The 10,754-nt window shown below is 38.9% G+C and overlaps 1 protein-coding gene across 1 annotated transcript; it reads right to left on the bottom strand.

Moving 5' to 3' along the window:
• Positions 1 to 3,062: 3,062 nt before the first annotated feature.
• ocstamp (osteoclast stimulatory transmembrane protein) lies at positions 3,063 to 10,721 on the bottom strand. The gene is made up of 3 exons (XM_088329729.1): positions 10,652 to 10,721; positions 5,922 to 6,921; positions 3,063 to 3,410 (listed from the first exon to the last, which is right to left on the bottom strand). Exons 1-3 carry the CDS (start codon positions 10,687 to 10,689, stop codon positions 3,063 to 3,065), a joined length of 1,386 nt encoding a protein of 461 aa, XP_088185855.1. The 5' UTR covers positions 10,690 to 10,721.
• Between the last annotated feature and the right edge of the window lie 33 nt (positions 10,722 to 10,754).

Raw genomic sequence — 10,754 nt, 5'->3', positions numbered from 1 at the left:
TTATAGTTCTCAGGTAAGATCCGGCAGGGCACACGAACGTCTGCTTGATTTTTCTCTCTGTCGCTCATGCGCTAGTTTTCCAGTACAGCCCTCCCTTGCACACCACTCCATTTACTTGTACTGTACTTAATTGCTCACCCACAAATTTAACAACAACTTCCGTCTAAGTTCAAGATCTGTGCCATGGAAAATATACGGTTGCATCTTTACCCAGAGCTCTGTAATATAATTACTAAAAGAACAGGAAATGTATCAATCTTAAATTGAGTTCACACCAGTGACACATCATGTTGTTAGTATTTAAACTCCTCTACCATACTCATTCATTTATTTTGCAATTTACTCCATGCGTTATGGCATGTTATTGACATTCAAACAGTTGATAACTGTCCCCAGTGTTCTAAAAATAATTCTTTGATCTAAAATGCATTTATTAAAATTCTCAATCTGAAATGTCAGTAGTGCAGCCCTTTAACTTTTGGGTTTGTATTTTTAATGATTTCCACTCCTTTTAAGTGTTCAGAGTTGTGAAAAAGTGACAAAACTCAATAATAATGCCTTTCAAAATCACTCTGTTTTTTAAAGACAATTACATTTACATTGGAATGGGAACGAGAAGTAAGCGAAAATAGATCAATGCTAACATCTGCTGTCATCTTTAATACAGATGCCAAAACGCAGTCCAGCATTTCAGCTTAAAATAGACAAAAAAGTCAAAGAATAAGTTTTTTTGTCCCCTGAGAGATTATCATTCAGGTTGTATATCTTAAAATAATCTCCAGAAGTCTAAACAAGGGATTTTTAAAAAGCGAACAGGTTTATCTTGACAGTAACTGACATACACTATCATTTTTTATGACTTCAAAGAACATGTGGTTGGGTGGCTGGATCCCTTAACCGCAAGGGTTGTAGAGGAACAATTACCTGTGGTGTTTCTTGGGCAAGTACAGCCTGGTGGTGCCCATCCCTCTCCAGGCCAACAAGATTACAGTAATCCCTTGGTATAACGCAGTTCACCTTGCCCGGTCGTGCTGTTTCACAGATTTTCATCATGCGTGTTCTGCATTGCGATTGGCTCACCTGTCCTTAGGAGAGTAAGTATTAGTACAGACGCTCCCCTACTTACGACCATTCGACTTAAGGAAAATGGTAGATACGAACATTTTTAGGGGGATGTCGAAAAATATCCGAACATTGCTGTAATATAGATTTTGTATTGTGTGCACCTTTTTCCAAGTACAGGACATTACTGTAGAGCTTCTTTCCGGCTCTGCTGGCGTGTGGCGCTGTTAGATGTCACCCAGCATTCACCCCGAAGAAGAAATCCGGCTTCCTCGTCCTAGTTTGTGTGTAAACATTGTGTAATGTATCTCCAGTGCTCTAAGAACTTTGATATTTTTATTTGTTTAATGTCTCATGCATCCATTGGATATGGTTGGTGTAAAATGTAAAGAAAAAGGCGAGCTGTTTCTTTTGAAATGAAAGTGAAACAAGAAAGCTTGATGCGGTTGAGAAAATGGTTGGATCGCTTTTTTTTTTGTTCACTCTTTACCACGGAGAAGGACCTTTGAAGCCCATCTTCCAAAAGTAAGTTAAACCTCACTTTATTTATTTTTATAGAGCATATTATTTTATGAAATGTTTATTTTTTTAGTACAAAACAAGACAGGTTACTTATACAAGCCTTAAACATACTTATATAACCCTTAAACATACAAAATTTAGCACTTATGATAGCAACTTAAGAAACAATTAAACTTACGAACAATTGTCCGGATATCGTTCGTAAGTAGGGCAGCGTATGTACAGGCCAGGGATGCCCATCCCTCTCCAGGCCAACAAGATTACAGTAATCCCTTGCTATAACGCAGTTTCCCTTGCCTGGTTGTGTTGCTTCATTATGCGTGTCCTGCATTGTGATTGGCTCAATAGTCCCTTGGACAGTAGGCATTAGTAAAATAACAATAATAATACATTTTTACAGATATAAATGTAAATTTAAATGGTCTGCATTTATATTGCGCTTTTTAAGTCACTGAAGACCTCCAAAGCGCTTTACAATACGTTTCACACTTACCCATTCACACACACACACACCGGTGTGTCAGCCATGCAAGGTGCCTACCTGCTTACTGGGGGCATTAGGGATTCAGTGTCTTGCCCAAGGACACTTCGACATATAACACGGAGGAACCGGATATCGATCCTGCCAGCTCTTGATCCCAAGACGAACGTTTTATCTCCTGAGATACTGCTGCCCCTGATGCAGTGTACAGTACTTTTATTTGTTTAATTCAATATTGGGCTTGTAAAAGAGTTTGTTGTTTCGTTTCAATGTATTATGGAGTAGTTAATTGTATAACATTTGTAAAAAAAATAATTCACTTACCACAGGCTCTTTTTGAAATAATAAACCTTGCCACAGGGTAAATAAACAAGAGTTCAATGCCCTTGCACCCGCTCCGACACTGGGAGGTTGTAGTTCAAGCCTCGGCCGAGTCATACCTAAGACTCAAACATTGGTGCCCATTGCCTCCCTGCTTGGCGTTCAGCATTAGGGGTTGAAATTGGGGGGTTTGGTCACCTAATGACTCCCAACACCTCAGTTGGGTTGAGCGAGGGAATGCCCTCCTCTGAATCAATCTCCCAAAAAGCGTCAGAAATGACTCAAGCCACCTCCCACTAGGGGGATATGGCTGTGGTATATATATATATATATATATATATATATATATATATATATATATATATATATATATATATATATATATATATATATCAATGCCCTTGGAATATGCAATAGGTGTACTGATGTATTGCATCATCCCAAAGAGCCATAATGACATCTAGTGGAGGATTGAGTTAGCAAAGATTATCATCAGATATAGGATATTTTGACCTTTTTTTAGTCCTTTGACTGCTTTGTCATGCAGGTCAAAAATGTTGAACTTAAACTGTTGAATTCAAGTTTTGGTTTATTTTCTTCACGTTGAAAAATTCCTACACGCTGCACAGCCATGTTTTATATCATCTTCTCCTGACGAAGTCAGCCTCTGTGAAAGTCATTCGCTGATGACCAGAACTCTCTCTTCCAATTCCTCTGCAACCTGGTTTGCTAGGCCTCTCACAACCCGGTAAGCCGCTCTTCTCTCCTCTTTCTTTTTATAAAAAGCAGCACAGATGTTCCGGCGCAACCTTGTGGCAAAGGCTTCAAGGAAAACCAGCAGGTAGCTGAGAAACCACAGGCATCCTAGCAGCCATCTCACGCCGGCGCTAGGAGCTGAAGTCGCAGCATCACACGTCGACTCTTTGGGACTGAAGTTCCACTTGTACTCCTTGTGAAAGTCAGTCAGCTGCCGTCTGATGCATGAAAGAGGGATGATGCAAAATGCTGGTGGAAACCATTGGACCTGTGGGTAAAAATAGTGATTGTCCTTTATCACACATTCCACCCTAACAATGCATGGATATTGAAATTATGTTTATTTATTTTCTATTTACCGTAAAATGTTAACCTTTTTAATTTTGCAGAATTATTTGTACAAATTTCTCAAGTTCAGTGTCATGAGGTGCATTTTTTTACATTGACTTTTAAATGCAGGGAGTCATTTATGTCATAATTTGACAATTGCCCTAACCTGCGCTCACTCATCAGTCCCAGCTGCCTCTCATTCTCTAATTAGTCCTACTCCTATTTATACACGTCATTCTCATTCACTCCTTGTCTGTCCGTCTGCGGATATCCGCACATGCAAGGCAGGCATTTACGACTCTGGCTCCCGTTCTGTGTCCAACCTGTTCCTGTTCCTGTTTCCTGCTCGTCTGTCCCTGCCTTCCCAATCGCCTCTGGTTACCTGACTTGTCCCGATTTCTGACCACGCTCTGTCACCCGTCCCGGCTGCCCGACTTGCTTCTGCTCTCTGACCACACTCCGTTCTCCCAACCGAGCTGCCCGACCTGCTCCCAATCCCTGACCACGCTTCGTTCACGACGGCTTCCTGCTCCTCCTGCCCAGCGAGCACCGGCTCACTGTTGTTGTTTTTTCCTCCTCACCTGACTTCCTCGATTCCCCAATAAATCATTGTGTGAAACGTTACGCATTTGGGTCCACTCCCTGTTCTGGTTGTGACAATTTAATGTTTGGATGTTTATTATTCAGAATATTATTGTAATGATAATAATAATAATTATTATTATTATTGTGTTTGGATAATTGTCACTTTTGGCCAATCATGTTTCTGTTCTGTGGAGATGTATTTTAAAAAGAAAGGGCTCATGGGAGGTCCTATCAAACAGGTTGGATTTTTTTTCTTTTTTTTTTTTGCAGCTTGACAGTCCTTTCCTGTTCTCCTTGATTGATATTTTCTCTTCTTATTATGCGTGTCAGCTAAACTATAAATGTATAATTACCCTGTCAAATACTAGTACAAATATTCAACTCCGTAGGATTCACCATGTCCAATTAAAGTACAGATTAACCACTACCAGTTCTTTTATCAAATGAAATGTTGCTCAAAATCCAAATAATTTCAATGAATGACCTCCAATGAAGTGTTTTGTTAAACATTTTATTAAGTTAAAGGTCATTTTTTTCTGGTTCCTGATGGTCAAACGGCTACACAATGGTGGTGGATATTAGTATTATCTACTGATGCAAATAAAATTATCTCAAAACACAAAGGTAGGCTAGGTTCACACTGCAAGAAAATCTTATTTTCTCCTGTATCCGATCTGTTAAAGTCCAACTGAACAGCACCTATCCGAACTGCCACTTTTATATCTGGTCCTAAATCTGATACATATCTAATTTTTTGGAATACAACTGCTGTAAGAATGTTCAAGAGGCATTCATGTGACTCGCCTGGAATCAATAGGCAACAGATGTCAAAATCCTGCATTCAAGGAGGCGTGAGGAAGCAGAGATATCAAAAACAATGGTGGACGAAAACACAAAGAATATTCAATGGAGGGAAAGCGAGGTTGTGGATTTAATTCATATTTGGGGAGACAATTTTGTTCAAAAAAAGAGATCTTATCAATTGGGCATGAGTAGAAACATTAAGCGCATTGCGTGTGACGTTAAGTGTCCTATTCAGCGCATGCTAGACACTTGTGGTGTTCACCCAGGAATCACATACAGGTCACATTCAGTTGGAAATATGAACGATCTCACAAAAACATTGGATTTCACCCAAAAAATCTGAATTGTGCATTAAGCTCAGCAGAGGTAACCTAGCTTTATTGACCCAATACTGTTACTTTGTATTGGTATCCAACTGAAGACCATCCTTAATTTTATATATATTGATAATTAGGTCAACCCAAAGGATTCATTAACCAAAGATTGTCTGTGCCTTTAGAAACTACCAAAAAAATATAATGCGTAAAAGAGCTTGTATTGTATTTTGTTGAAAGACTTATCGTTTTCCCCCCTTCTCAAACATTCAGAGGTGAAAAAGTGGAGAGACTTTAAAGTACAGAATAAAGAACAAAATACACTATGCAAATCAGAGTTTCTGGCATTGTGAGTAGAAATAGTGTGAAAATGAGATCAGGTCTTTTTCTTATATCAACTGTATCACTGGTGGTCTAGTGGGAAAGTGTTTGGCAGCTTCACCACCACTACCCGTGTTTGAATTCCATTCTATTCCTTGTTATGCGATTTGGTCAGTGAGGTATACAGTTGATCCATTATTGAATAAACACAATAGTATATTGTAAAGTTTTGTGTACAGCTATAGTTTCTGTATGGAATTCTAATCTTACCTATCGTATTCTCCGGTATATAAGGGGCTTTTCATTTCTGGACAGTTCGGTGATTTTAGGTTCGCCTAATATTCCGGAAAATACTCTATTTTATATTATCTGTATACACATTGAGCAGACATTACTTATCAGTGTGACCAAGTGTGGATTCTTACCTTGTAACTTACGTTGATGCTAGCAGACAGGGGCGGAAAGTCCAGCAGCCACGGCAGCACGACTTCAACTGTATGATAAACAATATGGTCCAAGGCTACTATTAAAGCGATTGCGCTGAAGTAGAATGTCACAACTAGCAGTGATATAATACTGGGGGTGCATTCACCCAAAAAAGTTTGACATTTTGTAAACAGGTGGGCACACGTTTTGGCTCTATTGTGAGCTTCATTTTGCCGTCTCTGTTTGGGCATGGACTTATTATCGAATTTAACGGATGTCAAATAAGATTTCAGGTAGTGTGCAGATTCGTTTATCAGCAGAGCAACAAATACAGCTGCCAGAATCCTGTTGGAAAGTAGTTTGTATTTTGATATTATCCTTCTTATGTCGGAAAAGTTGATTTCTACTTGCCCAATGAGCTTTGTTAACCTGCTTTTAACCTCGGAGACATCCACCAATGTGAATTGATCCAACCTTCTCAAGTTGGTGACGATGCTCAGGTCCTCCTTCCTAACTTTAACGGCTTCCTCGACGATCTCCTGCCTTGCCGTGTTTAAAAGATCCGAAGAGTTCAACAAAGTCTTGGAGAAACCCACAGAGGTGCATTTCAGGGCGCGTACGACCGCGCCAACGTTCACGCTGATGTTCGGGACCACGTTCAACATGAGAATCATCACCGAGGCGGAGATGAGAAGTTTACGGCCTTGCTTAGTGCACACGGTAGGCAGGATCATGGTCAGCACACACCGCAATGGGTGGCACAGAATTGTGGTTGGTAACATGACCACGCTGTAGACCAGCGCTGTCTTAATGGATGCATTACAGTCGTAATCCAGCGTTTCGGACAACCAGTGATGGAGAAGCGTCCCGGTGACAACAGCCAGAGTGATACAAAGAAACACATTGGTCCAGAGGTCTCTGCCCTGAGGCTTAGCTGAAGAATAAACATCCCACAGGTAGAAAACACAGGACTTCACTGATTCCCAGCGGCATGCTGTCCTGTAAAAAAATATAAATCAAAAGACAAAAATATCAGCGCTGTGCAGCAATTTAGTACAGAGCTGTTGCAGCTTGTAAAAAAGAGGGCTAGAAGTGTTTGATGATCAATTTACCTCAAATGTAATTTGTTGTAAAACATTTCTTAAATACATTTTTAGAGTTGTTTAAAGGTTTTTTTTTTGTAATCTATAATCATGTCAGGAAGCGGACCGGGAAGCAGGAAGTCGGAACTCATATGCGTAGACGATCTGTCACTTTTATTAGGAAATAAAAGTTGTCCAACACACAAATGGACCAAAAACAAAACAAAACAAGTTCAAAGGCAATCAAAATTACAAACTAGGCATTACTCAGATCAAACAGGCATCATCAGGGTTTCAATGAGGTAAAGCAATGGTCTGGCAACAGGCTGTCCCAAAAGGAGCGTTTAAGTACTCCAAAAGCAATCAGTCCAATGCGTCTCAGCCAGTGTCGAGGGACGGGGCCAGCTGGGCGCCATGACAACCGTGCAGGACATGACAAATCATGTGATTATGTCTCTATCCTGCACATTGTTCAAGTGGACTTTAAAGGGAGACTTTAATATTTGACTACTACATGTTGGTGTATTGCAATGGTCCCCAACCTAGGCTCATGGGCTCGATACGGCCCACCTCCACATTTGGTCCGGCCCCCTGAACAATACTAGAGAGCCTTTACATATGTTTTATATATCATATTTATTTGTGTATAACTAAAAGTCAAGTTGTTAAGTGAATATATCTTGTTCTGTCGTTTACATGCTTCTCTTGTTTAATAATATGAGTCTTCCCAGTGGGTGCTGACATAGTTGTCTGCCATCTTGCTACTACGTATACCCCAAAAACAAAAAGCTCCCGAAAAGCTAGGTGGAAAAAAATGAAGATAAAAAGTGCAGTTTGGTCACTTTAAATCTCTGTACTTTGTTTTCTGTTTGTGATTTTTAGCACTTGTTTCAGTCGCACGCCTCAATACGGAGACATATAGTGGTCAAATAGCACACACTGTTCCTTAGTGTTTTTCCGGACAAACTCTTCTTCTTTATGTGAGCTACTTTATCTCAAATGTTTGTTTTTGTACTGTTAAAATTGTGCATGCTTAAATGTTACCATCTACTTGCTTGACTGCAATATTTTCCTTTTAGTATTTTTGCGTAAGCATCTTTTAGCTAAATAAAGTGTGAGTATCATCCAAATACGACAGCAACTGAACTTTGTGTAGCCGTCTCGTGTACTTCATAGTTATAGTTCCTTTGTTATTTCGCAGAAGATGCTAATCATCGTCCTGCTTCAAGTTAATAAAAAACTGAAATGCAGTTAGTGAGATGACTACAGAATAACAGCGCTTCAAAATTAGCTTTGTAGCAAGAATTAGAGTTGCATCTGTTGTTTGAATACCAAAGGGCAATAACAACGGTCGGAAGAGACACATTAGACAACAATTTACCATATGATTTATGTAAACACACATTTTTAGGCACAGGTTTTACCGTATTTGTGGAATGATTGATATGTCAAGAAATATCACTGACCTACAATTGTAAAACATTGGAGGCAACAGGAATCGAAACCTGGTCGCAGTATTGTGAGCGCCAAATCCAACAACTGGACCGGCAGTGATATAGATCAGTGGTCCGTAACCACCAGCCCGCAGACTGGTACTGGGCCGCAACAAATGAAAAAAAAGTTGCCTTTTTTTTTTTCTTATACCATATTTATTTGTGTGTAATATGCTTTTTTTATCCAAGAAAGTAGCTCAAAGTTTGGGTGAGTGCTATTTATGAGGTTTTACGGTAGTATATGATCGTATTTGTGCAATGATTGATCAGTCATAAAATACCAATGACGACACAACACTAGATGTAACGGGATGGAATTCTGATCTCTGCAGGGAGAGCCCTGAACTTTAACCACAAGACCACCACTGAGATAAATTACATAGAAAAGGCTTTAGATTTTATCCCAGCACACTATTTTTACGGTACCACATTGTTGAAAACAGTACATGGGCCTATGATTAAAATCATTTATTGACAACATAAACGACGGACACAATACCAACATAAAATGTATATAGTATTTATTCATGTCTTTCAATGTCGTTTTCATGATCAGATACACCAAAGAGTTTTTTTTTCGTCATGCCTTTTTCTGTTTATTTATATATTTTAGAACGGTACCGTGACTAAAAATAGTGTGATGATAAGATAAAACCTAATGACTTTTTATGATAAAACAATGGATATAAACTTATAATTAAAATTACTACTATTGTTATTAACACTAACATTAATATTGGGCTGGACTGCAAGAATGTTCTCAAACTTTAGACCAGTCAAGTCAAGTCACATGTATTTGTATAGCCTTTAATCACAATATGGCTCAAAGGACTGCTCAGGATTAAAATTACACCATCGTCTGATCTTAAACCAACATGCGGGCAAGGAAAAAGTCAAAACCTCAGCATGAGGAAAATAAGAAACCTTGAGAAGGGGCCTCACAAGTGGTAATCCCCCTTCCAGGATGACCAGGGTGCAATAGATTTAGCATTGGGTAACAGTACACAAAACATGACAGCAATAAAAGAAAACAATGGGTAATATGTTGAAATTTGCCCAGAAAGTGCATGACAGCAATGACGCCTCAAGCCTGTAAAATAGTAGGTAAGAAAAGGTTGAGGACCACTGATAATAACATGATGATGATGAATTATGCTACTACTGAGACAGTTTGGTGTGAGATACCAATGATCTTGTATGTATAATTAACGCAGCATAAGTAGATACTCTCGTGAGTCTCAGTCATACAATGTATAGAACATTGTCAGAAGTTAGATGGGCGTTATCTTTAATGTCCCCAGTCCAATCCTAACAAAGGTACATTAGATCTGCCCACTGGTTCCTACCAATATTCCCACATAGATGACACAAAAAGGGTTTAGGTTTTTTGTCATTATCACACTATTTTTAGTCACAGTACCACGTCAAGTCAAATCAAGTCATGTTTATTTGTGTAGCCCTTAATCACAAAGAGTCTCAAAGGGCTGCACAGACCACAGATTATTGCAAACCACAGACTATTATGACACTATCACCTGGTCTAAAACCTACATGAGGGCAAATAATACACATACCAGAGAGAACTTTAGAAAAAGCCTTCCTGAAAGATATGATGAAACACTATAAAGCACAACAAGGGAAAAAACACATTGGTGTATTTAATGATCAGCTGGACATTAAACGAATACATGCAAATTTTATACTGGTATGGTGTTCATAGTTAGCGTTGTAAAGTTTACATGCCAATACATGATTTAATTCAAGGCTTCACGTATTCAACAGCAGTTGTAATTTAAAATGCTTAGAATGGAATGGAAGAATATAATAGTATTTATTGTCATTGTAACATGTGTAATGCACAACAAAATTAACAATCATCTCTGGTACTGTGAATAAAATTGAGTGACGATTTGGCGATATGACCACCGGGATTCCGGTATGATGCTGTGGTATCCAATGGCAAAGTCCGAGCTGAGAAAAAGTGAAATTAAATTTCATACTGATTTATAATTAAAAGTTTGTGGGGGCACAAATGATAATGTGAATGTATGTGGGGGTAATTACACAGAACACATTAAAAATCAGGCTTTGAAAAAATTGAATCACATTAATTGACACTCTTTGCCATAAAAAACATACAATTCCAATTCTTACCTGATAGGCTGAATGACTGACAGCCTGGCAAGCTTCATTGCTGCGTTGATGTCTTGTTACTGAATGAAAAAGTGCTCGACAAAGTGCAAGGACAATAAGAGGA

Source organism: Urocampus carinirostris, chromosome 3 (assembly GCF_059441175.1).
Source record: "Urocampus carinirostris isolate Australia breed hairy pipefish chromosome 3, RoL_Ucar_1.0, whole genome shotgun sequence".
NCBI lineage: Eukaryota > Metazoa > Chordata > Actinopteri > Syngnathiformes > Syngnathidae > Urocampus > Urocampus carinirostris.
Note: the sequence above shows the minus strand (reverse complement) of the source record. Positions and strands in the feature narration are given on the sequence as shown.

What these genes read in the sequence shown, in the direction of transcription:
- ocstamp (XM_088329729.1), bottom strand. Translation starts at nt 10,689, where the DNA reads ATGAAGCTTGCCAGGCTGTCAGTCATTCAGCCTATCAG. An exon ending in TCAGTCATTCAGCCTATCAG is followed by an intron (nt 6,922 to 10,651) that starts GTAAGAATTGGA and finishes ATTTTTTTACAG; the next exon opens with GACAGCATGCCGCTGGGAAT. An exon ending in GCATCAACGTAAGTTACAAG is followed by an intron (nt 3,411 to 5,921) that starts GTAAGAATCCAC and finishes TTTTACCCACAG; the next exon opens with GTCCAATGGTTTCCACCAGC.